The 26,787-nt window shown below is 49.7% G+C and overlaps 11 protein-coding genes across 11 annotated transcripts; 6 read left to right on the top strand and 5 right to left on the bottom strand.

The window, feature by feature from the left end:
• Positions 1–558: 558 nt before the first annotated feature.
• On the top strand, positions 559–6,558 carry ASPGLDRAFT_37537 (proteasome activator BLM10; the record flags this gene model as incomplete). Its single annotated transcript, XM_022544837.1, has 3 exons — positions 559–977; positions 1,034–6,440; positions 6,496–6,558. 3 exons carry the CDS (start codon positions 559–561, stop codon positions 6,556–6,558), a joined length of 5,889 nt encoding a protein of 1,962 aa, XP_022398942.1.
• Positions 6,559–7,059: 501 nt separating this feature from the next.
• ASPGLDRAFT_131188 (H(+)-transporting V0 sector ATPase subunit a) lies at positions 7,060–9,731 on the top strand (the record flags this gene model as incomplete). Its single annotated transcript, XM_022541017.1, has 3 exons — positions 7,060–7,185; positions 7,238–7,316; positions 7,369–9,731. The coding sequence occupies 3 exons, from the start codon at positions 7,060–7,062 to the stop codon at positions 9,729–9,731; spliced, it is 2,568 nt and encodes an 855-aa protein (XP_022398943.1).
• An 81-nt stretch (positions 9,732–9,812) lies between these two features.
• ASPGLDRAFT_49659 (uncharacterized protein) lies at positions 9,813–10,418 on the bottom strand. The gene has a single exon (XM_022547153.1). It carries the CDS (start codon positions 10,299–10,301, stop codon positions 10,098–10,100), a length of 204 nt encoding a protein of 67 aa, XP_022398944.1. The 5' UTR covers positions 10,302–10,418; the 3' UTR covers positions 9,813–10,097.
• Positions 10,387–11,972, bottom strand: ASPGLDRAFT_83911 (uncharacterized protein; the record flags this gene model as incomplete). The annotated part of the gene is made up of 2 exons (XM_022550237.1): positions 10,387–10,949; positions 11,024–11,972. 2 exons carry the CDS (start codon positions 11,970–11,972, stop codon positions 10,387–10,389), a joined length of 1,512 nt encoding a protein of 503 aa, XP_022398945.1.
• Positions 11,973–12,097: 125 nt separating this feature from the next.
• Positions 12,098–14,038, bottom strand: ASPGLDRAFT_83912 (uncharacterized protein; the record flags this gene model as incomplete). The annotated part of the gene is made up of 4 exons (XM_022550238.1): positions 12,098–12,605; positions 12,724–12,745; positions 12,797–13,935; positions 13,965–14,038. 4 exons carry the CDS (start codon positions 14,036–14,038, stop codon positions 12,410–12,412), a joined length of 1,431 nt encoding a protein of 476 aa, XP_022398946.1. The 3' UTR covers positions 12,098–12,409.
• Positions 14,039–16,210: 2,172 nt separating this feature from the next.
• On the top strand, positions 16,211–16,815 carry ASPGLDRAFT_583500 (uncharacterized protein). The gene is made up of 3 exons (XM_022548312.1): positions 16,211–16,238; positions 16,354–16,566; positions 16,622–16,815. The coding sequence occupies exons 2-3, from the start codon at positions 16,362–16,364 to the stop codon at positions 16,717–16,719; spliced, it is 303 nt and encodes a 100-aa protein (XP_022398947.1). The 5' UTR covers positions 16,211–16,238; positions 16,354–16,361; the 3' UTR covers positions 16,720–16,815.
• Positions 16,816–16,838: 23 nt separating this feature from the next.
• ASPGLDRAFT_49662 (uncharacterized protein) lies at positions 16,839–18,719 on the top strand. Its single transcript, XM_022547154.1, has 4 exons — positions 16,839–17,450; positions 17,501–17,820; positions 17,879–18,321; positions 18,382–18,719. The coding sequence occupies exons 1-4, from the start codon at positions 16,911–16,913 to the stop codon at positions 18,504–18,506; spliced, it is 1,428 nt and encodes a 475-aa protein (XP_022398948.1). The 5' UTR covers positions 16,839–16,910; the 3' UTR covers positions 18,507–18,719.
• Positions 18,720–22,338: 3,619 nt separating this feature from the next.
• On the top strand, positions 22,339–23,838 carry ASPGLDRAFT_49665 (uncharacterized protein). Its single transcript, XM_022547155.1, has one exon. The coding sequence runs from the start codon at positions 22,502–22,504 to the stop codon at positions 23,693–23,695; it is 1,194 nt and encodes a 397-aa protein (XP_022398949.1). The 5' UTR covers positions 22,339–22,501; the 3' UTR covers positions 23,696–23,838.
• Positions 23,839–24,359: 521 nt separating this feature from the next.
• ASPGLDRAFT_37543 (uncharacterized protein) lies at positions 24,360–24,759 on the bottom strand (the record flags this gene model as incomplete). The annotated part of the gene is made up of 2 exons (XM_022544838.1): positions 24,360–24,480; positions 24,539–24,759. 2 exons carry the CDS (start codon positions 24,757–24,759, stop codon positions 24,360–24,362), a joined length of 342 nt encoding a protein of 113 aa, XP_022398950.1.
• A 964-nt stretch (positions 24,760–25,723) lies between these two features.
• ASPGLDRAFT_49668 (uncharacterized protein) lies at positions 25,724–26,315 on the bottom strand (the record flags this gene model as incomplete). The annotated part of the gene is made up of 3 exons (XM_022547156.1): positions 25,724–25,829; positions 26,015–26,102; positions 26,179–26,315. Coding segments are annotated over 2 exons (177 nt in total), but the record flags the coding sequence as incomplete, so codon positions are not given.
• ASPGLDRAFT_49669 (uncharacterized protein) lies at positions 25,902–26,575 on the top strand. The gene has a single exon (XM_022547157.1). The coding sequence runs from the start codon at positions 26,380–26,382 to the stop codon at positions 26,551–26,553; it is 174 nt and encodes a 57-aa protein (XP_022398952.1). The 5' UTR covers positions 25,902–26,379; the 3' UTR covers positions 26,554–26,575.
• Positions 26,576–26,787: the final 212 nt, after the last annotated feature.

Raw genomic sequence — 26,787 nt, forward strand, 5'->3', positions numbered from 1 at the left:
TTGAGCATACTCCGTACTTCAAACGTGGTTCCGCCCACTGCCTGACGCTGCCGCCGTTACGGTAAAATTATGTCATCAGCCATCTGAACCACGACGCCCGAGTTCACCCCAGACAACTGCGTGTCCCTGCAAATATTGGATTAAGGAGTCATCAGAAAGAGTCGTGGCTCATGTTCAACAATTATTGACGCGAAATACTGACCGGCGACTACACGACTATTCTGTGCTTGAAATCGTTGTTCTTCAAAAAGCTCTTATCGGCTGGCTGAGCTATCCGGAATCAAAAAACACTCCAGATTTGCCCATGCACAGCCTGGTAGTATTCAACTGCCTGGCCTCATATCTAATCGGGATACTTCCTATCACTTGAGCCTCTTCCATGCTTGCTGTAAGTGGATTCCTCAACTGCAGTGCTGGCCCGATGTTGAACAGGCCTGGTTGTTGCAGTTCGCTGACAATCTTCACCACCACAGTGCCCTCCTCGAGAACCCTCCACGACACACCCCCCTCCCCCTCGCTACGACCCCCTAACCCCATTCTCCCTCGACCCCATGAACCATGGCCAACTCAGACCCCAAAGCAATACCGACCGCCGAGAACTTCCACAACATGCCACGAGCCACCTCCGCTGAGCAACCAGCGGTGTTAAACGGCAAAGGCGAACCCAAAGCGCGAGTCCGTCCTCGTACCTACCCTTACTTCAAATACCTTCCATACACAACCGAAGATGAGCCCGCGCGGGAACGCAACCTCCGCGAGATCCTGGACCATCTCTACATTGCGGTGGAGGCGGGGGATTTCAGTCCCGGCGCTGTCCACTGGACCCGGGAGCTTAGAGCATGGTTGTCGCTGAAGTTTGATCCGGCTCGGACGGAGAGGATTAATTTGGTGAAATTGTACTATGAGCTTTCGTTGGCGCCGGGGATTGATCCGAATGTTGCGGAGCGGTTTGCTAGCATGTTTATGTTTTTGACGAAGTGAGTGATTACATGGTATTTGATATGGCATGGCAGGGTGCTAATGATGGATACAGACGGAAGCACTATTTGAAACCAGTTAAGGACCTGGTTTTAGATTGGAAGCCTTTGTACAAGGAATTGAAGGCTTTCGTCCTGCCCACCGAATCAGGTCTGGTCCATTCGACCAATCTGAAGCGGAACGTCAGGACCCTGACGAAGCTCTGTGCGTTCGTCCAGCTCTATATCGACCCATGCGAGGTGCCAGCTATGCTAGATGAATTTCTGCCTCACTACACAACATCGTTCTCAGAAGGCGCCTTCGTGGTGGTGGGGTTGATTAACCTGATGCTTCCTACCTCTCCGCCCCCGGCCGACAGGGAAGATCTCCTGCCACACCACTACCTGCCAACATATTTCCATCTCTGGTCACTGGTAGGACGGTCGAGGACCTTTGATACGACGTTCTTGGACTTCTACTCTCGGTTGGCTCGGGATTGTCTGCCTGCGGATAACGTCCCGCTGTCTGAGTATGGTCTTTTCACCAAGGAGCAGTCGTCGCTGATCTTCACGGCTATCCTGAGATTACTGGAAATCCCAGTCGGACAGTCGACCTCTCCATACAGTGCTCTCGTGGACATTTCCTCCGGACTAGGTATCATGCTCGACCGTGACTCTCGCAAACATCCCGTTGCGCATCACATCGCCCGGTGGGTGGTCATGTCCCTCTCTCCAGCCTGTCTCGAATCAGAGGAGTCGATCCTGTCCCAACTCGAGGGTCTCATCCAGGCAGTGGAGACATTCTTCCACCCCTCGAACTCTGGTGGCTGGTCTAAGACCCTGTCCCAGTTGGTGTACTATCTCGCGGACTTCTTCGTCATGCGTTGGAACCGGGAGCAGAGTGGAGAGATGGAAATGCCACCTGAGCGTAGGCTCAATGAGCCATTGAAGCGCCGTTTCGTGCTTGCTTTGCGCGATGTTATCTTCATGGGTATCTACTCCAAGAGTGGCACGGCAGTGAGCTACTCGCTCTCTACGCTGCAGAGCTTGGCCTACCTGGAGCCGCATCTTATCTTGCCAGGTGCCATACAGCGGATTTATCCATCTCTACAGGGTCTCGTGGAGGTGCACCGTACAGCATCCTCGCTTCGGGCCCTCCAGGTTCTGTCGCGGATCATCACTCGCACCAAGGGATACCGCTGCCACATGACAACGCTCTTGGGCCTTGCGTTGCCTGGTGTTGATGCGAACGATCTTGAAAAGTCTTTGCATGCCCTGACCTTCATCCAGACAGCCTGTTACAGCATCCCCCTGGCCGATCTAACCCGAGGCAGGGAAGATGTCAACTGTAACATGCTGGCGATGCAGTGGATTTCCGGGGAGATGGAGCGGATGGAAGAACAAGGCGTAGAGGTCCAATTGAACTACGACACAGAATTGGACGACGAGACGGAGGAGATGATTCTCCGCTCGTCTACCTGCGGCTTTGGGGACTTCATCGTATCCTTCTTGGGTCGTGTTTTTACGCTCTTGGAGAACCTCCCCGATGTGTCTCGAGTGCGAAACGGCTCTCCCGAAGAGAATATCGTGAACACTCTCCCGGCAACCTTTATGCCGCTGTTGTCGTCCCTCGAGCCTGAGTACTATGACATTGCTTTGACGAAGATTATTGACTTCGCAGCAAACCACGTCATTTATCAAGCTCGAGATGCAATGGCCTTCATCTGTAATGCTGCTTGCAAAGTCAACCCGCAGAAGGCCCTCAAGCGCTTCATTCCCCTGTTGACCCAATCCATCCGAAGCGAGATTGATGACAACGGTGCGGGTTCGACCAGGACGACAGGAGCCGATGTCCTCCCTCGTGACCGTGGCTTGGTCTGGAACATCAGCATGCTCAGCATGTGTATCGTCCATGTCGGAGATGCTGTCCTGCCGCATAAGAAGGAGCTGTTCGACATTGCCGTTTACATGCAGCAAAAGTGTCGCGGTATCCCAACCGTCCACATCTCGAACTTCATCCATCACCTTCTCCTCAACCTTACTGGTACATATACCATCGACTACGGTCTCTACGAGCCAAGCGTCGTTGCTCAAGGAGTGGGCCCTGACCTCTGGAGTCATAAGCAAGACCCCAACGACATGACTGTCAAGTGGCATATCCCGAAGCGTGAAGAGATTGAGTTTGCTGTTGAGCTCTTCCAAAACCAAGCAGAGACGGCTCTCAAGCAGCTTACGGCGTTGACGAACGAGACTTCCAGCATCAAGCGCGATGGCACCGGAAAAGACTGGTCGGATGAAGTCACCCGAAACCTTGTGCTGCTACGTCTTATCCTGTCTGGTATTTCGGTGCTGTTCGACTCTAAGGCGGCATCGACGACGAAGCAGGGTGCAGCGAATGGATCTGCGATGCCGGACGGTGACGTCGATATGGGAGACGCTCAAGATGCGTCGTTGGCCAATGGCGCTGGCGATGAAGACACCGACATCGCTCTGGATAGCTCTGATGATACGACTATCAGGGAGGCCTTCACCTATCCCACCGGCTATCCGTTGCAGGAGGATGATCCCTTGTACACCAAGATCCATGACCTTCGGGAACGCGCCGGTTGGATCATGCACGATGTGCACCGGTTCCTGGCGGATAAGCAAGAGGACGATGTCCCCAGTTTTGGAGCACTATATTCGGCTTACCGTTCTTGGTTTGTGGACGTTGGTATTGAGAGGTCTGCCCATGTTTTGGATAGGGTCACCCGTCTTTTGGCGGCGGACATTTATCCCTACAAGATGAGTGGTATCCGTAAGGACTACCCCCGTCCGTTGCTTGCACGGAGATCATATGTGTACCACTTGCAACGGCTGCGGCACAACGCTGCTCCCAGACCGCGATCGCGCTTGGATGAAATTCTGCTTTTGGATATTGCCGAGTCTTGCGTTTCTTTGTATACGGAGACTCGCCGCAACGCTCAAAGTGCTGGCGAGTCGGCACTCAAGGCCGTCTTCGGCTCTCGACTGCTTGTTATCCCGCCTTTGATTGAAGCTTTGCAGAAGGGTGTCAAGGAGAATGACCATGCACGGATCAAGGGTGCATTGTTCTCCCTGCTCCTTAGCAGCGTTGCGAAGACCGCTGGGCGACATTGGAAGTTTGCGCCTACTCTGATCCGGACATTCATCGATGCTAGCGCAGTCGATAAGCCATCCGTGCAGAGAATCTGCTCGAGTGCCTTGTTCCAAATCATGGACTACGGCCGCGCCATGGAGCGGATGGCTGTCTTGAATCAGGATATTGTCGAAGCGATTGCTCCAAAGGGAGATGTCAGCGAGGACATCAATAAACTGCGCAAGAACATCAACGGCAAGCGTGTGGCGATTGAGAAGAAGAAGGCCGGCTTGTCAGAAGAGCTGGTCAACCTGGCACGCGTGTCTCACTGGAAGATTGCTAGCCGGGCGGCTACTATCGTCATTACTATGGGTCTTCGATTCGACTATGTTGCCAGTGATAACTTCGTGGAACTGGTCACGCAAGGTTCGATCGACGACCATCCGGGCCTGCGCGGTATGTACTCGCAGGCGCTCATTGCGTTGTTTACGATGATCGACGTCCGTGCTATTTGCAGCCACGACTACCAGAACTACATCTTTGGTCACCAGAACTTCCCCTCCAAGATCCAGGTTGCCACCAAGCGTGACGAAAAGAACTGGACCGAGGAGTACCTGGCCAGTTTCGCCAAGCCAGAGGCGGAATACTACATCGACCACGATTTCCCCGGATGGCTCGTGTGGTCGGACAGTATGCCCGCGTACAGGTCGAATGTTGCTCGCGACATTGAATACGACGAGACCGAGTGGAAGGTCCGAACGTACATGGGCAAGCTCTTCGATCGTGCCTGGTTCTCGAAGTTCTTCATGTACTTGAAGCAGGAGCCGCGGGATCCTTCGGCAGATAAGTTCCGTATGCCTTGTGCCATGATGTTGCTGTATGCGTTTGAATTGATGATTCGGGATGGCCTTACCGCTGCTACATTCGAGGATATCAAGGAGGAGATCGAGGCTGTGTTCGAGGATGGTAGCGATAAGCACCAGCACCGTGCTACTTCGGAGATCCTTGGTGCCTTGATTAGCTCGGTCACGGATGGTGGCGTCGACAAGCGCACGCAGGTGTGGGAATATGCATTCCCTATCGTGCGGAAGATCTTCACCGAGGGCTTGACCCCCGAGAACTCTGGCTACTGGACGACGTTCCTACATATGATTCTGCAATGCCGGGATCCGCGCAGGGCGTGGCCATTGGTCGACTGGCTGGCTAGTTTCCGGTTGGATTTGACGACGAATGCTGCGTTCAAGGAGAGTTCTAAGATCAATATGCTGCACCAGTGCATTATTGATGCAGGATGGCACTTCCAGTTGGAAAAGCCGATTGTGGAAGACTTCCTTGCTCATCTCGATCACCCGTACAAGGGCGTTCGTGAGGCGATGGGACAGACGCTGGCGACTGTGTACCGTACTAGGTACCACGAGTCGTATCCTAACGTTAAGCGTCTCCTTGAATCGCAGGAGAAGGAGTCTTCTGTTGGCACGTTCCCGTACCTGCCTGATGAAGGCTTCCACAAGATGCTGCGCGGTATCTTCAGCCAGATTGAGCAGTGGCGGCACCAGAGAACGCCTGGACAACAGACGCCGTCATCCTACACGTCTGGTTGCAAGACCGTGCTTCTCTGGCTGGACTCGACCCTTTCGTCTCATGAATGCACACAGCTCGTCCCCTTTTTCCCCGACGTCTTTACAGGACAGCTTCTGCACATGATGGACGTCAAGGAAGACCCTGAACTCCAGTCCCTGGCGTACCATGTCTTCCGCCACCTGCCCAACATCCCTTACCCCGCCGAGAAGAACTCCGGCTTCATCAGTTCGCTCATCCAAATCGGACGAACATCGCCATCATGGCACCAGCGGCTGCGCGTCATGATCAACATCCAGATCATCTACTTCCGCCGCCTCTTCCTCGTCTCCTCCGACGACCGCGATCGGCTCTTCGGATGCATCGCCGAAATGCTCCAAGACCCCCAGCACGAAGTCCGCGTCGGCGCATCAGCCACCCTCTCCGGCATGGTCCGCTGCTCGCCCGTCTCCCTCCGGGACATCATGGTCTCCCGTCTCCTAGAGCGCTTCAGTAAGATCCTTGTCGACAACCCCGTTCCCAAGCGCCGTCGCTCTGGCCCAGCCGCCTCTGCTATCTCCTCGGGGGCGGGCACGCCTACACCTGAACATACCAAGCTTGTGATTGCCCGTCATGGCGCAGTACTGGGACTGGGTGCGCTGATCCAGGCGTTCCCGTATAACAGCCCGCCGCCAAAATGGATGCCCGAAGCTTTGACTACGCTGAGTATCCGGGCGGCGAGTGACCCGGGTATTGTGGGATCGAGTGTCAAGAGTATCATCAGTGACTTTAAGAAGACGAGGCAGGATACGTGGCATATCGATGCGAAGGTAGCTCCCCTCCCCTCGAACCCATCTAGATTAAACATGTGCTAACTACGCCTAGGCATTCACACCGGATCAACTGGAAGACCTCTCCGGAGTCCTCTGGAAGAGCTACTTCGCCTAGGTTGCTAATATATCTAATCATCTGTGCGAGTCTTTGGTCTTTTGCATTCATCCCAAGTTTATGTTTGGGGCACATTATTAGTGTATAATGTTCTTTGGTCGAGCATGTGGCCTGGTTTGGTGGATTCAATCGCATGATGGTCTATGGTGAGGCTTTTTGTAATACTTTATGCTGCACTGGAATTCATGTTGGTAAATCGATATAATCATAACATTGAAATACATTATTGCATTTGATTATCTTGGGGTTGTACTTGTAACTTGTAGTTTCATAGAAAGTGTGGCTGAAGCCCACGTGACATCACGTGCCGTCGCAGACGGCCACGCGGCGTTCCATCCGACCAACCGCCGGCCTTCGAAGCTCAGGGAGTTGCTGGGCGAACTTATCCAACAACCGATATACGCCTATTCATACCATCCATCGATATTTCCATCCTACCGCGCTATCGTTTATACCGTCCTGTCCTGGTAGACACTGGTGGTGGATAGCGGAAACGTCACCATGGCTCCCAGGGACACCTTCTTCCGCTCGGCGGATATGAGCTTGACGCAGCTCTATATCTCGAATGAGATTGGGAGAGAGGTTGTTAGTGCGCTTGGTGAGCTTGGACAGGTGCAGTTTCGTGATGTACGACTTTTTTTGATATCTGGTGATGTGAGGACTGAGCTAACGGGACTAGCTGAACCCCGAGACCAATGCGTTCCAGCGCACGTTTACGAAGGAGATTCGGCGGTTGGATAATGTTGAGAGGCAATTGCGTATGTTCATTTCTTGGGGTTGATATGATGATTTGCTAATTGATTGGGGTAGGCTACTTCCACACCCAGATGGAAAAGGCCGATATCACGATGCGCTCGTCCAACGAATTCTCCGACACCCTAGCCGCCCCTCTAGCCTCCGAGATTGACGAACTCGCCGAACGAAGCGAGAGCCTCGAGCAGCGAATCGCCTCCTTGAACGATAGCTACGAGACGCTGAAGAAACGCGAAGTCGAACTGTCCGAATGGCGCTGGGTTCTCCGGGAGACTGGTGGATTCTTCGACCGCGCGCACACCCATACGGAGGATATTCGTCAGTCGTTTGATAATGATGAGGCGCCGTTGCTGCGAGATGTGGAGCAGCAGCCGCAGCGCGGTGTTAATGGTGATGCCGGGCAGCAGCAGAGCTTTCTGGAGATGAATATTGGGTTTGTGGCGGGTGTTATTCCGCGGGATCGGATTGGGGCGTTTGAGAGGATTCTGTGGCGGACGTTGCGTGGTAACCTTTATATGAATCAGTCGGAGATTCCGGAGCCGGTTGTTGATCCGACTACGAATGAAGAGACGAGGAAGAATGTGTTTGTGATCTTTGCGCATGGCAAGCATATTATTACGAAGATCCGGAAGATTTCGGAGTCGTTGGGTGCGTCGTTGTATGGGGTTGATGAGAATAGCGAATTGCGGAGGGATCAGATTCACGAGGTAAACACGCGGTTGGGGGATGTTGGGAATGTGCTGCGGAACACGAAGAACACGCTTGATGCGGAGTTGAGGCAGATTGCTCGGTCGTTGGCTGCTTGGATGATTATCGTCAAGAAGGAGAAGGCTGTTTATGACACGCTGAATCGGTTCTCTTACGACCAGGCGAGGAAGACGCTTATTGCTGAGGCGTGGTGTCCTACCAACTCGCTGGGATTGATCAAGGCAACTCTGCAGGATGTCAATGATCGTGCTGGTCTTACTGTGCCGACGATTATCAACCAGATTCGGACGAACAAAACTCCTCCGACTTACATGCGGACGAACAAGTTTACTGAGGGTTTCCAGACGATTGTCAACGCGTATGGTATCCCCAAGTACTCTGAAGTCAACCCTGCGTTGTATACTGTGGTTACCTTCCCGTTTATGTTTGCTGTCATGTTTGGTGACTTGGGTCATGGTTTGTTGATGACGCTTGCTGCAGCTGCTATGATTCTGTGGGAGCAGAAGTTGCTGAAGACCAAGCTCGATGAACTGTCTTACATGGCTTTCTATGGTCGTTACATCATGTTGATGATGGGTCTGTTCTCAATGTACACCGGTTTCCTTTACAACGATATCTTCTCCAAGGCGTTCACCTTCTTCCCCAGTCAGTGGCAGTGGCCTGATGACATCCAGCGGGGTCAGTCTGTCGAGGCAACCCTGAAGGATGGATACCGGTTCCCGATTGGATTGGACTGGAACTGGCACGAGGCTGAGAATTCGTTGCTGTTCTCCAACAGTATGAAGATGAAGATGAGTATTGTGCTGGGTTGGGCGCATATGACTTACGCTCTTTTCTTGCAATACGTCAACGCGCGCCATTTCAAGTCCAAGGTTGATATTATCGGTAACTTCATTCCGGGATTCATCTTCTTCCAGTCGATCTTTGGATACCTTGTCTTGACTATTGTTTACAAGTGGTCTGTTGACTGGGCGGCTAAGGGGCAGTCGCCTCCTGGTTTGCTGAACATGTTGATCTTCATGTTCCTGTCCCCCGGCACGGTTGAGGAGCCGCTGTACCCAGGCCAGTCCGGCGTACAACTCTCCCTGCTGCTGCTTGCTCTCATCCAAGTGCCCCTCATGCTCTTCTTCAAGCCCTTCTACCTCCGCCGTGAGAACGAACGGGCGCGTGCCCAAGGGTACCGCGGCCTCAGTGAACCCGCCCGCGTCAGCGCGCTAGAAGACGACAATGGTCGCGACAGCATGGCCAGCGAAGGCGACGGCACCAACGAAGGCACCGCCATGATCGCGCAGGACCTCGACGCCGACGACGAGGAACACGAAGAATTCGACTTCTCCGAAGTCATGATCCACCAAGTCATCCACACCATCGAATTCTGCCTAAACTGCATCTCCCACACAGCTTCCTACCTGCGTCTCTGGGCCCTGTCCCTCGCACATCAGCAACTCTCCATCGTCCTCTGGGACATGACCATCGGCGGCGCGTTCGAGCAGGAAGACCCCACGACGAGAATCATTATGATCGTGGTTACGTTCTTTATGTGGTTTACGCTGACGATTGCCATTCTGTGTGTTATGGAGGGAACCAGTGCGATGTTGCACTCGCTGCGTTTGCACTGGGTTGAGGCTATGAGTAAGCATTTCCATGGTGAGGGCATTCCGTTTGTGCCGTTTAGTTTTAAGGCGTTGCTTGAGGAGGAGCCGGTCGACTGAGCTCTCCTTGTGTTTGTTTTTGGACACTCTTTATACTTTTCTTTTCTTAGGTAGATTGGAATTGATTCTTTCTTAATATTTGTTCTTCATACCGTAGTCATCACAGTCTATTACTCCAAGCAGCAAGCAAAACAAACCAAAAACCCTAACCACCACACCACACCTAAGCAAACAAATAATTCTTAACCTCACCATCATCAACAAAATGACTCCCACCCGCACACAGATAACCCCCTTCAACCTTAGTCCACTCATACCCTGCCACGCACTTCCTCATCTTCCTCAAAGCATTCTGAATCTTCTCCTCTCTCCTCCCCCCTCCCTCCTCTCCTCCGCGCGCAGCAACGAGCGTGTCATATTCCCCCGCTAGAGCTGGTTATTTGCCACGGCTGAGAGTTTGTAGTTTATGTCGGTGAGTTGGGCGTGCGCGGTGGGCTGCTTGTTGTCTTGCGGTAGCTTTGAAGGCTTGCAGGGAGGTCCAGGTTGAGTTCGGGATGTTGGGGTCGCGGGGGGTGTCTTCGGAGTCGGTGTCAAAGTCATCGGAGGAGGAATCATCAGAGGAGTCATCATCAGAGGAGTCGTTTTGCTGTTTCTCTTTGTAGGCGGTTGCTGTGTTGTAGGAGTGGCTGTGCAGGGTTTGTTCCTGCTTCTGCTCCTACTCCTTCTCAGGTTCCTCTGCTGGATTGGGGCTCGAGGATGGTGTGGGAGGGGGTTTCCGGGTGGCTGGGTTTAGGGAGTACAAATGGGAAAACAGGTCCTCGAACATCGGGTCTGTTGATGGTGATTTGTTGTTGGTGGTGGTGTTGTTGCTTCGACGACTCCTATGCTCGAAAGTATCCCGCATACACGACGTGACCAAGGAAGCGGTGACTTCCAAGGGTTGCTGCTCTGGAGAGGTCAAATCGATATTATCGAGACATTTACCGAAGATTTCTTTGGCTAGGTACTCGACATCATGCGCGTTTCTCCAATCGGGGAGTTTTTTCATTTTCTGGAAGAGGGTTTTGATATCTGTATTGTGGGCGAGGTCTGAGTTGATGTGTACGTCTTTTTCTTCGAGTTTGCGTGTGAGCAGGGAAATGCATTCGTCTGGCAACAAGTGGTTGAACATGACCTCGTCGCGGAAAAGTCCTGACAAATCTGCCCGTTTGGATATTAGTGTGTCGACGCCTGTGACGTCGCCGGCGAGGATAACACGATCTTCTCGCCCTTCCCTGGCTAGGAGAGGAAATGGACGAGTTCATTGATTGCCTCGGCTGGGAACGTGCCCTCTTTATTGAGACGAGAGACACCACTGAGAAAAAGAACCTTTCCAAGAGCCCTGTGCAGTACCTTTCTGGTCTTGGATGATGTATGTCCCACATATTCACTGATAAGATTGGTAGTCGAATACTGTACGACGTCGCTCGTGGCAAGGAACCCCATATTATAGAAGAACTGCCCCATGTGCTTGGCAGTGATCATCTTGCCCGTTCCCGGGAAGCCCTTAAAGATGTACCGGGTGGGGACAAAGTCTCGTGGGTTATAGCCGCGCTGCTTGGCTGCGTGGCAGCGAGTCTGGTAGCTGGCGAACTTGTCGACGATGCTGCGTGACACTTTACCTGCTAGCAGCTCGCGGCAGTTGACTTGGCTGCGTTGCAGGTCCTTGTCGAAGTCGTTGGCTTCGAGTTTCTCGTCGCGGACGTCCGTCTTGGATGTCTGTGTCAGTTGGCGGTTTTCGAAGTTCGGCTTTGCATCGGCTAGACAGCTTTCTACTTCACTTGCGTCTTCGAATTTGGGGCGCTGGAGGGCTCGTTTGAAGATGTCATGGGCTACTTTTCTTCCATCGGGGGTGCATGTGAGGTTCTGCTGTGACATTTTCAGAGTCATGATTTGATCGAGTTCAGACAGGTTGTAGTTTTCGAACTTGAACATCCATTTCATGTTGAACCGCCGGGTTAGACCTGAGTTCGCGTTGTGGAACATATCGATCACCAGAACCTTGCCGACTGTTGCGTCGAGGGTCTTTTGCGTCTGTTTCTCTGACATGCTCACGGCATCGCCGAGGAAATCCGATGGGGTTTTCAACACCACGTCACCGCCACTGAGGAGACCCATATCTGCAAGAATCTTGCCATAAAGCGTGGCTACTGTCGTTTTACCAGTTCCTGGCTGTCCCATGAAAAGCTGGTTGAGCGGGACACGCCATGGTTTGATCCCGTTTAGTTCTCGCTGGTAGTTTCTTTGTAGCATATGGATCATGCTCTCCACGCGTTTCTTGACATCGACAAGGCCAATGAGTTTCTTTAGTTAGTTCTGCCCATGCAGAGATTGTACTGGCTGCTTCTGACAGGTCAGGTCCAAGAATGTCTTCTTTAGTAGGGAAGAGATAGTCCAAGGTCTCAATAGGGCGCTCTCTCTTCTCCTAAATCAACCGCTAACTTTGGCGTCGCGCGATCTGCATGAGAATATTATTGACTGCCCTTGCATTTCCAAAAACTCTCCCATCAGATGTCTCTGCAAGCCGTCGAATAGCAATCTGCATGGGCAATCCATCGAACCCACCCTCAACTCTCATATTCCTACCATACTGCCTCTTATACAACTGTACAGGATATTCCACAGCTCAGCCTCGTTGAAGTTTCCAAGTCAATGACCCACGGAATCCGGCTGGAGAGACCTGGGTTATGCTCGAAGAATTACTCCATCTCATCTTTATATTCGACGAAGATGACTGCCATCTTACCCACGGCGTCTTCCATGGCTGTGAGAATCAGGTCGAGGATCCGTTTCCCTTGTACACTTGCGTGCGCGGAAACGAGCTGGTACGCCTCGTCGATGAAGAGCACACCACCAGCGACGCGGTAGGGAGGGCTAGCATAATCCTGGAAGAACCTGCGCTTGATTTTCTTCTTGTGTTCTGCGGAGTCCTTGGAGGCGAGTTTGGCTCCGGAGATCTCTTTCATGTAGTCTTGAGTTGAGGGCTCCGATTGAGTATAAGAAACGTGCGTACAAGTGTGCAACGGTCATTTTTCCTATCATCACTAGTTAGCTGAGAATTAGATATTGCAGGGAGAAAAACTCACCAGTTCCCAGGTTCCCTTGAAAAACGATGCTATACCGGTCTTTCTTCGGATCCTGTCGTTGCTTCAGGCAGACATCAACATGGGACTTGATGGCCAGAAACTGCTGCTTGACGTTCCACAGCCCTTGGTAGGTCATCAGTTCGTCGATTTGACGGTTTGTCTTGCCTTGTGTCTTTCTGTATGCCCACTCGTCTGCCGCTTTGGATGCGATGTGGTCGAATGGGTTCGTGGACTCTTTGGGGACTGTGGGTTTGATGTTGGTGTTGATGGTAGTAGTATTACTACCTGTGATGCTGAAGATGAAGGGACCTCCCATTTTCATAAGAAGGTTAGGATCAGTGGAGCCCTTGTTATTAGTTCCGGCATTTCTTTGAGATGTAGCAGCATTTTTACCGGATGTTTCTTGGCTCTTTCCGGTGTTTTTAGCAGCAGCAGTACTAGTAAAAGTAGCACCGAAGCTAGGGCCCAATGACTTAACGAGGTAGGACTGAGGGTTAACCGTAGCTTTAGAACCAGCATTGGACGTTGCTTGACTCTTTGTAGTAGTAGTATGGTTGGGATTATGCTTGCCGAGCCTTGTAAGCGACGCAAAAGGACTGAAGTCAAGGGAGACCGTGTCTTTGGATCCAGTGGCCTTTCCACCCTCTGCATTGGGTTTTTGGCTCTCTTTGGTGTTCGTGGTGGTAGTACTAGTACCACTGGAGCCAACGGAAGTCTTCCCAACAGGGTCTGGCTTAGCAGGAAGCTTGTCTTCAGGTTTAGCATTGCCTTGAGAGCCAAGGAACGTATCCGCAAGTGTCTTCAAAGGCTGTGGCTTGACTATAACCGTGTCTTCGGATTCAGCATCGCTTACGTCAAAGTAAGCATCTGCAAGTTTCTCAACAGGATTGAGCTCAGGTTCGAGCTGTAATTTAGGACTGGCAGCAGCCATGCCACTATCATTGGTGGTGGTAGCAGTAGTGCTCTCATTAGTAACACTACCACCCTGCGCAGACCACGCCGGCAAGCCCACACCTTTCCTAATTTTGTTGAGCTTTTCCAACGTCTTAGGATATTGGCACTTCTGGTTCACCCACGCTCCAATGAGACGGTTGGGTTTCCAATTAGCAGGTCGTAAAGTATCGACAATGTGCAGGCATCTGCGGTAGAAGTGCTTGGAGCCACAGACGCATCGAGGGATGTAATAATTCTTCTTGCTCGCTTTGCGTTCTTGGAAGCGGATGATGACTTTGTGGTATGCATGTTTGGGGTTGGGGATGGCATTGCTTCTCGTTTGAGAATGTCAATGGATGAGAGGAATAAAAAACAGTAACAGTTGGTTCATATATAATACAAAGCTAGGCTGCAAGCCCAGATATATCCATTATTTAAATGAAAAGGAGTTATATTTATGAAGGGAATTACTGCTGCTACACCCCTAATGGAATCCACGTCGAATTAAGCTATCACATGACCACCAAACCTCTGCAGTCTGCACTGGCGGACGTCTCCAACTACGTATGTTAGATAGGCATAGAAAGACACTCATTTAGCGCCATTTTCTTCCTAACTTGAACGCTTTGATCTCATGCTTTTTTAGCCAATGATAAGCCGTCATTCAGAATTATTTACTCGCTAACAAAATGGGTATCTCAAACAAAGAAAATAGCAGTTACAACATTATCCTCATTTGCCTGGTAGTTTACCACCCAATTGCCATTATCCGGGACCCAGTTCAACAGTGCTTAGTTCATATCCATCTAGAAGTCTTGAACGCTTCCAAGCCCTTCCGGACATATGCTGCTGAATATTTTCTTCTTCGTGTAAGGTGGTAGGTAAGGGAAGATCAATCTCAATCTCAGATGTAGCAGCTGTGGTATTACTTTGCCTTTTGTTCGAGTTAAGTTGCAGCTGATCTTGAATAGACACTGAATCACCCTGCTCATTATCACTGATTGGATCAAGATCATTGTCACGAGCTCAGCTAGGATAATGGAACATCCAACTCATGGATTCTATCTAAGTAGCTATCGACAAGAATAATTGACATGAGAAAGGAAGAAAGAGGTATCGCTGCAATCATCAAAAAGCAAACAACTCCGCTTCATGTAATAGCCAGCCAATGTGACCAGGCCGTCACACTTTGAAGAATGGCGCCCTGAGCTGGAAGGGACCCCATCTCCCATCAAAGTTATCACTGACCATCAGAACCTGGAATACTTCATCACAACTTAGCTTCTGAACCGCCGACAGGCCCATTAGTCTGAGTTTCTGTCCCACTTCAACTTCAATATTGTTTATTGTTCGGGCAAACAAGGAGCGAAGTCTGATGCCCTGACCAGGAGGCCGGAGGATCTTCCTAAGGAGGGGGATGAGCACCTGCTGTATTAAAGCCAGACTGTCCTGAAGAAAAGAGAACCTTGAGCTCCTGTCTGAGAATTCACCTGTCACACTGAATATCATAACCAGATCTCAAGCTCGTCCTGCCCGAGAACCCTGCCAAGAGCATACCCAGAACACCTGCTCGAACCAGAAGAGTCAGGTTTGCTGATAAGACCACTTACAATGTGCTGGAACTGCCCCAAGACATTAATAACTTGCTGGATAATGCATATTCACTAGAGGAGACAATGTAACAATCCTAGAAGCCCTGGACAAGAACGCCACACGATATCCTAAGATCACCTTGGCCGACTGTCATGAGAGTAGGCGTTCTCCATATTGAATAAATCAATAAAGTCCTTGACATATTCCTCTTAACCAAGGCGTATGCCACCCACCCTTGTCGAATATGTCTTCTATGCCAAGATAGTAAACCGTAGTTATGACTGACGTCTTTCATTTCGAGTCCCGCTGATACGCTATCCAGACAATCTTGTATTTGCGGGGCTTGCAGTCACTATCTTATATATCGTCGATATGGCTAGTCATATACATGTGACGACTTTCTTGATAGATGAATAGACAGGTGTCATGCGCAGACTTTGATTCCAAAATGTTGCAAGCAATCAACGTGTCGTACCAAATCCTTGCTGCTGGGGTTAGACCACCATCTCGCAGTTCCTGACTAAGAAGGCAGCTGCAGCGTTCATTTGACCGATAATCACCCACGCCGTGCTGTTAGTACAATGTGCTGAAGAAGGGTTAGGTGAAAATCAATATGGGGAGTCAAACATCGGTCGAAGACCGCAAAGTCACCGCATGAGTTGACAGATGACAGACGAATAAGGAATAGTAGATAAATCAATCAATCGAATGAGAGAGTGTGTATATTCTTGTTCTTGACTATCATACATGTCGGTAAGGTGCTGTAGTCTATTCTAATCAGCGTAAACACACTGGTACCTCGCTGCTCTCGGTCCGACTGTTATTCCGCTTCCTATGTGGCGGTCTTGGCGAATTCCTGGGGGTACCTGAAGATCCGCATTTGAGTCTGTTCTCTTCCCCACTTCCCTCTCCTAGGGTTAGTTGTCTTCGCCCCTCCTGCAGTTGTTGCTGGCGTTTCCTTCCGCTATTCTCGTCTTCCATTTTTATATTGTGGAAGAGCCGCCAAAAAAATTAACCTCCGTATCCTACAGAGTACACGATGACAAGCCGACATTCTCAAGTAGAGCCTATTAAACGTAGGTCTCACATCACTCTGGGGCGCTGCAAATACCGGTTTAAAAATGGGCTTGAATGTCCGTGCACATCTGGAAAGTGTACATTGGTTACCATCTTGTCAGATGACTCTTTGGCTAAAAGCCGATGTGACGGCTGTGATCACTTTATGGAACTCCATGAAGAATATGGTGAGTGCGTTCCAATGTATCCATTTTTGCATTAAGAACTGACAAAAGCTTTCAGAAGACACTAGACCAACTGCCGCTCCGGATGCCGATATTCAACTTGCCTGCCCTCCCGCCATTGTGCAAGAACCCTACCGTAAGAAACTTAGCATTTAGGATATGTGTGTTTTCCGCTGACCGTACCAATATGAATTCCCTCCATCGTTTCTCATCGTGATGAGTTGGTCCACGGCTTGATTTCACTAGCTGAAGAGTATCGTCTGGTTCTAGTCCGCGGTACCCCGGCATGTGGAAAAACAACCATTCGCAGATTAGTTGTCAATGTCCTTCTTGCAACGCGCCCAAAGATGCCCGTATATGTGTTGAATGGCTGGAAGAGAGAGAGGGTACTGGAGAATAATGGCTGGGACAATCATCTCAAGAAATGCACCGGAATCCGAGGGGAGATGTGGCCGACAACACCTGCTTTTTTATTATTCGATGAATGTCAACAGTCCTTCTGGGATGAAGACCTTTGGTCTGGGCTCATTAAAGAGGTTAACCCGTTTTCGCCGATATCAGAATCTCCGCGCATCATCTTTTTCTCGTCATATGGATCCCCAGGCCGCGGGAACGCTGGTTTCGACTCTGATAAATACTTCCAGACCCCCCCATACTTCGGAGAACAACAAACCGTATCTATGCGAATTGAAGAGAATCAAGCCACCGGCATTTCACACGGTCTCCATCTTTTGTTGAGCCAGCACGAGGCGTTTGATATGATGCATAAATATGTAAATGGCGTCGGCTTACCTTTGTCCGAGGAACTGATGTTATACTTGTATATAATAAGCGAAGGACATGCCGGCTGCCTTGCAGCTCTGATGGGAACACTGGATCGAGACCCGGTAAGTCTTTCACACATCCCAATAACTTTGCGTTACTAAACAATGCTTAGGACCTCGACTATCACAGGCGCCAGGATGAGATGTTGGAATTGAATGCTGTCCAAGACAGACTTCTGATCCACCCAGAGAAGTTACTCAGGCTCCTGCGAAATACTCCCTTCTGCAGGGGAATGCCGGTGGACAACATCTTACAAGACACCAAGGTTGCCAAGGTATTTAAGAAGGCCGTCGCTTCTGAAATGGTCCGAGAGAATTCCTTTGAGCAGGATCTGCGCCCGACACTTGAAAGAATTTGGAGGAACGGCTGGCTGAATGCTGAAAGAATAAGGAAAGTCACGTATTACACGTTCCCAAGTTGCATGCACCGGTGGTGAGTGCACGCCCTGGCTTGCTTGCTTCCTATCTATCACTAAAAGGTCTCAACTCAGGTTCTGCGCGTATATGCTGTACGAAGAGTCTGCTTCAAACGAAATCCGCTGCGCGTCTCCACTTGAGCTTGCCATGACCTCGATTCGAGCTTTCATTCCACGAAACCTCGCAGATCCGCCAAGGGCTCAGACAGGGCAAAAATTGCCTTTGGAAGATCAATTTCAAAAAGAGTTTTACCGAGCTTTCTATTCAGTCGTGGACGGAAATGTCTTGGTCTCTCCTGGATATATAGCCAAAAGACGGAAAAGGGGCGGGGCAATTGACTTCCTGGTTCCCGCGAAAGGATGGGGTTTTGAGCTCACCAGGAATCGTAGCAAAATCCGGGAGCACATGGAGCGGTTCGAGCCCGGGGGGAAGTACCATGGATTGATCATGTCCAATGTCATGAAGGAGCACGTGGTTTTGGATTTCACCATCTCGACACCAAAGAAAGCCCACCCCGGTAGGTACCTATCATCTCCTCAGTTGTGATCTGGATCTAGTCTAATAGCAGATCTTCTAGACTACGACCGCCTTTACCATATTGTCTTCACCAACAATTTCCGAGATGTCAACATCATCCGCGCCCAAGACCTTGAGAGTGTCCAGTCATTTACCCTGTCTGAAAACGATAACCCCTTAATGTAGTCTCCAAAAGGAAAAGAAAAGAAAGAGGCTTGGCAAGAAACTCCGCTGTAAAAACTGCACTCCCAAAGCATGTGAAGAGCGAAATTAGCTCTTGTGGGAAAATATGGGCGATTAGAGCAACTACATCTTTGGCATGTGTTTTCACGGTGGTGTTGATAGTTGGTGTTGTGTCATAACAGCAGACAGGACTTTGGTAGAAACCACGATGATCATAGATGATGACCCGGAAAAGAGAAGACAGAGCGTACACCAAAGATTCGTATAATACAGCCGTGTCGTTGCTCCCTTGGTGTCAGGACTAAAGGGGCCCAGTATCAATCGTTTGATAGAAGAGAGAAGCACCATTGACCGCAAGTTGTGAACCAGTACCCATTATAGCTGGGCCTGATTGGTTGTCAGCCATCAACTAATTGTATATTTACCCGAGTGAGAACAAACTTGAATCTCAAGAAGCGAGGACTGAGTTTCTATAATGTACTCAAAGATCTGAACCTAAAGAGTTGCCCCACATTTCCTGCTCCTCAGCCACAGGAAGCTAGAGAGTAGCGACCCCTCGTCAAAGCGCCGACATCATCGATCTGACGGTCAATCGTGGCCATGTCTTTGTCTCCTGTCAAATTATCGAGATCAAGCTTGGGTGAAGTTCCAGTCCGCTTCTGGGAACGATCTGGGTCCCAAGGACCATGTAGACCTTGACACAGCCCGCCCGTGGGCACCTAGAAGCCGCCCGTAGCCCGCGGGCAGGGCAAGGGAGCCTGCAGCCCGCTCGCTGGGCCTTAGCGGGCGGCCCTGGGCGGCCCGCTTCCTCCCATTTCGTACATAATTCTCCCAATTAGGATGCATAACTCGATGATTCAGCGAATAAAATACCTGTTATTTACGCCTGTAACGGTCATGACGACACTGAATCTTGATCTTTGGCCGTCGCCTACATGAAATTCGATGAAATACAAGTGTATTCGGACTTTTCATGGTCTAATTATGCGGATTGCTTGCTTGTTTTGAAGCTGTAGGATATTGGTGGTGGGTTATTCAGCTGAAAGACTGAAAGATCCTGGTTCTTCAAGAAAATATATTTTGACGCCAAAGGTCTACATTGTCTCAATTTGGCTAAATATACTAACATTAAAAATAACGTTATTCTTTCTTAATTTTGCTATTAAAATGCTAGTATCAGCATTTGTCTGCTTTAATTTTTCATTTTCACCATCAAAAAGAATAAGTGATTCTTATAAACTAATAGAAGTCCTCTTAAACCGCTGAGCAAGCATCGAAATCCTTAAAAGACCTGGGGACGAGTCTGATGACCTGGCCGCCCAGGGCTGTGTCAAGGTCTAGGACCATGCTCAAAGCTCCCAGGAACATAATGTTACAGACCTTACCGTATCAGACTCATGTGACGATGCGGAGAGTCAAGGCAGAATCATTGGATATTATTATTATTATTTAATCAAGTTTATTGTCCATATCGAGCCCCAAAGCTATGACAGACCATATTCCATGAACTCGAGGCTAGTAGCTAACTTTCGGCCTCTTGTCCCTATGAGTTCCCGAGGTAGCACCCCCTTCTATAATCTTTCTGATCCTTTTCCTCGCCCCAAGCCGCCTATATGCGCAGGGCTTTCGAGCAGAGTGCTCTCCTTGTGTTTCGGAGCAAGATGGGTGTGGCCTAGGCTGACTCTCAGCTTAGGCTACCCTCCCTGCTACCCTTCTCCTGTTCTAATTGCCTCCTCCAATGCTTCCAGTCCCCATTCTTCATCTCTCCGGGTCCTTTCTGTGACGGCACAACACAACACCGTATCAACGCCGCATCGACGGCTCAACGCTGCGTCAACAACTGATACAGACAAACGACATCAACACACCAGACAAGGCATTGGTGATGTCAAGCGAACGCCTATAAAACCCCTCCTTTCCATGGACAGATTTCCTTTTCTTTTCTTCTTCGCAGATTCGGTATTCTCGTCGATAGCTACAATAGTTTAGATAGGAATTCGATTCGTTAGTATCTACTATTCCGAGCCCGTGACACTTTCTGCCGTCCGCTGTAGGTGCGCCCGGGGTAGAGCTACACTGGTACTGGCTAGGAATTGTATCAGCGCCCTGGCAGCTCTGGGCTCTCTAAAAGTCGTCCTTGCGGGTGCTCCTCTGCAGCAGTGGGTCTCATAACCCCATCCATCTCCAGATCTCTGTAGAGCTTGTTTCGTTGGTGTCGCCATTTCCGGCATTCAAAGAGAAGATGGTGTATTGTCTCCCTTGATAAGCCACAACCTTTGCAGGTTGCATCCTCTTGGGCCTGGATCCGATGTAGGTGTGCTCCAATGGCTGCATGTCCTGACTTCAGTTGAAAATAGCGGCTTGCCAAGTGCTTGGGGGCTACTGCAGCTGTAGGGTCGAGTAACCAGTTCTTCTGCAGCCTGTATAGTCGTTGACCTTGTTGGGATCGCTGGCCGAGCTCCTTAGTGAGCCATCTCTGCTTCTGTGTTGCAACGGCTTCTGTCCAAGCTCTACAGGCAAAGACCAGGGAGATCTATTTTGGGACCCTTCCTGGAGGCTTACTAGCTGCCTGGTCAGCTCTCTCATTTCCTTCTACCCCTGCGTGTCCCGGGACCCATTGGATGGTGGGTTGACGACCTTGGGTGTGTAATCTCTTGGCTATAGCATGTGCTTGGATTGCTAATTCTTGACCTGGCCCTGGCTGGGTATGTCGCAGCCTCGCAATGGCGGCTTGGGAGTCCAGCAGGATAGTGACCGGTCTCTGATCTCCTGCCTTCCATGCTAACCTGGAGTGCTTGAACAACTCCAAGAAGCTTTGCATCAAAGACCTCATGTCCCTTGCTCAATGGGAACCCCTGGGTCTTCCAAGATCCTCCTGGTTCTTGCCATGCGAGTCCTGCTCCGCACCTGCCATTCTCCAATCTTGATCCATCTGACCAGATTGCCAGTCCAGGAGAAAGAGATTGCGCAGCTGCTAGGGCTTCTAGACCTGGTAGCACTTCTATTCAGCCTGGGAACTGGCATCATTGGATATTAGGCTACGATTGAAATGCAGGATGCTTAGGCAGAAGAACAACATAGTAGTAGTAAATTCCTCGGGCTTTTCGCGGCCATGGGCTGCATGTAGACTTCTGAGCTAGTCTTGATAAGGAATAACGTCGAACCGATTAGGCAAGTTCCACCGGCCCGATGATATAGGCCAACGTGTACGCACATTTTAGATAGTCCGCTGCGGATTCGGATTAATCCGCAGTCATCCATTTGGCTTAGTAAGCAGCAAAGCATCGAAATATCCAAAATATATTTAAGAACATATATAAATCTATTTATATTCAAAATATAAGTCCCATAGACCCCCTTGTTGGGGAGTTATTCACTAAAAACTAGAAATTGACTGTATGTATGCGACATGCGTGATGTATGAAGCCGAAATATATATAAAAAGTCGATATAAAAAATGCAGCGGTGAACCGGGGCGTAGTCGCAAACATTACAAACCCAGCGCTTATAGGGAATAACTAGTTAGTTAAGTACATTTCTCCCCGCACAAGAGCCTTAAGAGTAACTAGAGATTTTAGAGAAATTAAGCGGTTCCGCCGAAATACGCGTGATCTCACGGCGAGCCACAGATCCCTGTCTTGAGCGTGACATCCCTGGAGGCTGCGGTCATGCCCGCTCTCGTTTGGGTCCTGTAATTATAGTTGCAGAATTGATCTGATCTGACGGCGTCTGCGCCCAACAGCGATCGACATGTAAGGTATCCGGTCAGCTGACCATGTCATACCCCCACTTTGCCCTGGATGATCCGTTTGCTGACGTCCACTTGCCCACCATCTCTCTGTGTGCATATTTGATATTTCGTATTATTCACTCATCGAATTATTCCCCGAGTAGTTCATGGACCACGAGCCTGAATCTTGACTCAAGGGGCTTTTTGCTGCACACTAACTCGATCAATCCCATTTCGCGATTTAACATCCCCTACTTTATCAGCCGTCATGGAGAGGAATACACTGCTACCAGAGATCCTAAGCAGAGTGATGGAGTACCTCAGGTACGATGCCACAACTCTGCGGTCGGCACTCTTGGTGAATAAGGCCTGGGCTGCGGAAGCCATCAGGGTCCTGTGGGAGAAGCCGCCGGTGGCAGCCTTGGCGGCGATTGGAAAGGACCATCGCCAATTCTACGCGCGTCAGGTCCGCGAGCTAATTTTTGGCGGTGATGAGGACGGAGCCGAACACTCAAACTTTCGCAACCTAGAATTCCCTCGGCTGAGACGTATCACAATCGACTACTTTCGCCCAGACAATGGGGAGAAATTGTGGCTTGGCCAATACATACAGCCGAGTATGGAAGATTTCAGCTTCTATGGCGCCGAGCCGGCTGAAGACATACTTCACCTACTAGAAATGCGTTGTCCACGACTGGAGAGTATTGTGATTGACTTTCAGTTTGAGGGGTTAACCTCCAGCCGTTTGATAAAGTTCTTTGACAGCTGCAAATATTTGACGTCGATATGTCTTCCAAGTAACATAAAAGATACCATCGACAACCGGCTGCTTGCATATCTCGCCCGTCATGATGGCCTCGAGGAGTTGGAGTTGGGAACGTTTCTCAGGTATAAGATGCTTGACGAGGTCTTTGAAGGGACTGAGCGGCCTTTCAAAGATATCCGGTATCTTGCGGTTCAAATCGAGTCGAAAACTGTACCACTGCTGGTGGCAGGGGTCAAATCTGTTATTGGTCTTACACTCACAATTGAAGACAGCCGGACCAACCCTTTGCCACAAGTCAGCTCGCTGGTAAACCTTCAAGAACTTCATATTGGCTATATGGAGCAAGGAGAGTGGACCGGCACCGACTTCCTCGCACTCAAAAGCTTGAAGAATTTACGCAGATTAAATATCTCTCCAATCTTTGATACCATCGCGTCCCCGACGTTGACAGACGAGGAGTTTATCCCGGTGTTTGAGAACATGAGTGAACTTCAGGAGCTGGTCTTCCAAGTTCAGTGTGTCTTGTCAACTGCAGCAATTACTTCTCTAGGAGAGCGTTGTCCTCAACTCATGATTTGTGAAATACTTGGCTTGTACGACTTGCACGGCTGGCAAAGCGTTGCAAGACCCCTCTTTCCACAATTACAGCGGCTTGAACTCAGTGCAACAATAGATGGAGAACAAGGATCACTGTAAGCTTATTTCAATGACTTGTATACGATTATTATATGCTGACAAGATTGGCAAATTTTAGGTCATCATCCTTGTCGACAAGAGCTGGGACACTGGCGCGTTTAATCTTGGAGCATGCGCCAAAACTGGAAGAATTATATCTGCATGATCGTGACGAGTTTTCTAAGGAGGTGGTGGCAGCTTTCAAAGAGGAGACCGGAAATGAATACAACTCATAGTACCTCCAAGCATATGTAACTAGATAATAAGACACTTACACACTTTTTTCAATTCAGATGTTCTACTATCAACCAAAGCAAATACTGTCTGGGCACTTTAAATCAACATGACTCAAGAACATGATACATAGGTGGTGTTATTCGCTGTATATAGTTGGTTGATGTGATACTAAGGGCGCACCTGACGAGCCTTGTACATGGACAAGATTCACTGAAGCTACTAAACACTTCATTGGCGTAGGAACCCGAGTATGAGCATATACCATGTTACTGGAAAGGGTTGTGACGCCTGAAAGCACCATGAGGACACATATGGTAAGAATGGTAGACATGAATGTCGGCTATCTACCGTCAACTGCACAGGACAACCCTACATATCTTCTCAATAAAAACACTAGATATTTCCGCCCCTCCCCATTCCATACAAATAGCGCTCATACTGAGACCACTTAACCAGAGCAAGTACCACTGAAGCAGTAGCCACACTTCTCACCACCACCCTTGTTCACGTCGATGCCTCCCGAGCCATCGCTGTTCTTGGCGCAGCATTTGCCCTTCGTCTTGCCCGAGCTTTCCAACGACCATTAGCAAATTATTCCCAGTCCCTCTGAAGCCTAGTATAACTTACCAGTTGTGGAAGGAGTTCTGCGTCGCGAGTTTTTTTCCGCCACACACGTCGGTATCCTTCCTGTCACCGCTGCAGCCCTTGCGCTTCTCTAATAGATTTGGGACCGCGTCACTCACGGGGGTGACATTCTCAGCGGCAATTTCGTTGCTGCCAGTGGGATTCGCGGCACCCAGGGTGGTAACGGCGAGGAAGGTGTAGAGAAAAGTAGTAGAGAACTTCATATTGCTCAGCTGATGAATTTTTGAGTGAAGAAGAATGTCTTGTTCTGAGCTGGTGCTGTTTCTTGTTTCCTCGAGCACGATGCTCCCTTTTATAGACAGTCTGGCACAGGGCAATGGATATTGTCCTCAAGGATTACGGGGGATAACCTCGCATTGCCTCGAAATCAACTCAGGGGAGCCTCCTGCATCCTAGACATGTTGGTGAGCACAGTTTCTCTCATTGGCCTCGCACCCACATCTACAAGATGCCAAAGTACCAAACATCGCCGACCAAGGTCAGCACTTGCTTAATTGGTAGTGATCTCCTGCGGCGGAGTTGCAGGAAGACTGAAAAAAGTAACAACAGAAGAAAATGGCCCGTAAGCCGCCATGTACTACTGCAACGGGAAGGGATCCCCGGCTGAATTATTGTTACGATAGGTCCTGCATACAGCAGTGTGATTTGTATAGACAAGAACTAATTGTATATGGATTCTCCAAAGGGTACCCTGTAGGTCTGACGTGAGACTGATTCCTCATACACGGATACCGTAACTAGCCATATGCTTTAGAGAGCCAAGCACTCATTCTATCGTCTATGGTGTCTATAGATGTCAATGTCATCCTCTTTAGTGTAATTTAAATTCCTCGCCTATAGCCTTGTGCAGTCCGGATAATCGACTCCCCGACTTCCCCGACACGGACTTTAACCGCTACATTGGTTTATTCGTTTCAGGTACTAACAATTACTGCCAAGCATGTGATATGTAATGTAACCGGCAAGCGAGCTGCGCGCCCCCATATTCCATATAAAATGGCATTATTTATACCTTTAATACCTCAACCACCAATGGATATAAAACCTATTCTTAGAGAAGGGAACATAAATATAGGTCACCCCATTTACTGATGTGCAAGTCCCGTCTTGGCATCAGGTGAGCGTATTCCCACGGCCACAGGCTCCACGCCAGGCCACAGATTTCATGCCCCTCGATGCTAGTCTCAAATGGGACTTTTGTTGCTATTTTGTTCAACATCATCTATCAAGACGCTCTCACTGCGGTTGCAAAGGGTAGCCAGTTTTGGCTCCCCTTGTGACGGTCCCGAGCAATATGAGTATATTGGTAGATTATCTGACAAAATTCTAACATGAGGAGAGAAAAGGAAAGAGGCAGGCCTGCCGGCGACGAGCTATCTAATGTGTGTGAAGGGTTTAAGCGAGGCTCAGTGACTGTCCATGCTCAGTGAATGTCTATGCTCCGTGACACCCCTCAACCATCATGTTTTCTTGAATTTATAAATCCCACTGTGCTGACAGTGTCCTTCCCTGCTTCCATCCTTCCTCCCATGAGCATCTCTTGGAGCACTTCTCATTCATTTGAGGTCTGTCTTTATCCACAAAACTGCTGTCACTCTCACCTTCTTTATCTTCTACTCCAGACTTTCTTTTTGTTTGCCAGTTTCCTGCGGACTGTGTCAACCATGGCGCCTTGCTCCCAACCGGTCAGATCTGATGACAAAGAGAATCAGACTGATGCCAGCTTGGCAGCTCCAACCTGACTGAGATCTTTTCAGACAACAGCTCTGATAGTGACTCCACCAGTGACCCAGAACTTGATAGTGAGGATTCAGATGATGAAGATGGAGATGAAGCTGATGTCTGATGATGATATCTTCAATGATGAGGGCCAGCTGCCTCATGAACACTATTTGGCTCAAGCAGAGAGCTTGAATGTCTCTCAGCTTCAACAGAAGCGGTACAGCGATGCCACTCAGGAAAGACTTGATGAGACGCACATGTACTGGAATAGGTAGATAACTCTCTTAGCCATCAAATCACATTGAAAGCTCACTGGTGGCTTCCTGGTAGATATTGTCAGTATATTGGTGTCTGTCACGGAGCATAGACATTCACTGAGCATGGACAGTCACTGAGCCTCGCTTAAACCCTTCGCACACATTAGATAGCTCGTCGCCGGCAGGCCTGCCTCTTTCCTTTTCTCTCCTCATGTTAGAATTTTGTCAGATAATCTACCAATATACTCATAT

This window comes from Aspergillus glaucus, assembly GCF_001890805.1.
Source record: "Aspergillus glaucus CBS 516.65 unplaced genomic scaffold ASPGLscaffold_16, whole genome shotgun sequence".
Classification (NCBI taxonomy): Eukaryota; Fungi; Ascomycota; class Eurotiomycetes; order Eurotiales; family Aspergillaceae; genus Aspergillus; species Aspergillus glaucus.

Coding starts and splice junctions, on each gene's coding strand:
- ASPGLDRAFT_49659 (XM_022547153.1), bottom strand. CDS start 10,301: ATGATGACTCCTCTGATGATTCCTCCTCCGATGACTTTGACACCGACT.
- ASPGLDRAFT_49665 (XM_022547155.1), top strand. CDS start 22,502: ATGGAGAGGAATACACTGCTACCAGAGATCCTAAGCAGAGTGATGGAG.
- ASPGLDRAFT_49662 (XM_022547154.1), top strand. CDS start 16,911: ATGCCCGTATATGTGTTGAATGGCTGGAAGAGAGAGAGGGTACTGGAG. Junction 17,821..17,878: donor CCAAGTTGCATGCACCGGTG/GTGAGTGCACGC, acceptor GTCTCAACTCAG/GTTCTGCGCGTATATGCTGT. Junction 18,322..18,381: donor ACCAAAGAAAGCCCACCCCG/GTAGGTACCTAT, acceptor CAGATCTTCTAG/ACTACGACCGCCTTTACCAT.
- ASPGLDRAFT_49669 (XM_022547157.1), top strand. CDS start 26,380: ATGGAGATGAAGCTGATGTCTGATGATGATATCTTCAATGATGAGGGC.
- ASPGLDRAFT_583500 (XM_022548312.1), top strand. CDS start 16,362: ATGACAAGCCGACATTCTCAAGTAGAGCCTATTAAACGTAGGTCTCAC. Junction 16,567..16,621: donor GGAACTCCATGAAGAATATG/GTGAGTGCGTTC, acceptor AAAAGCTTTCAG/AAGACACTAGACCAACTGCC.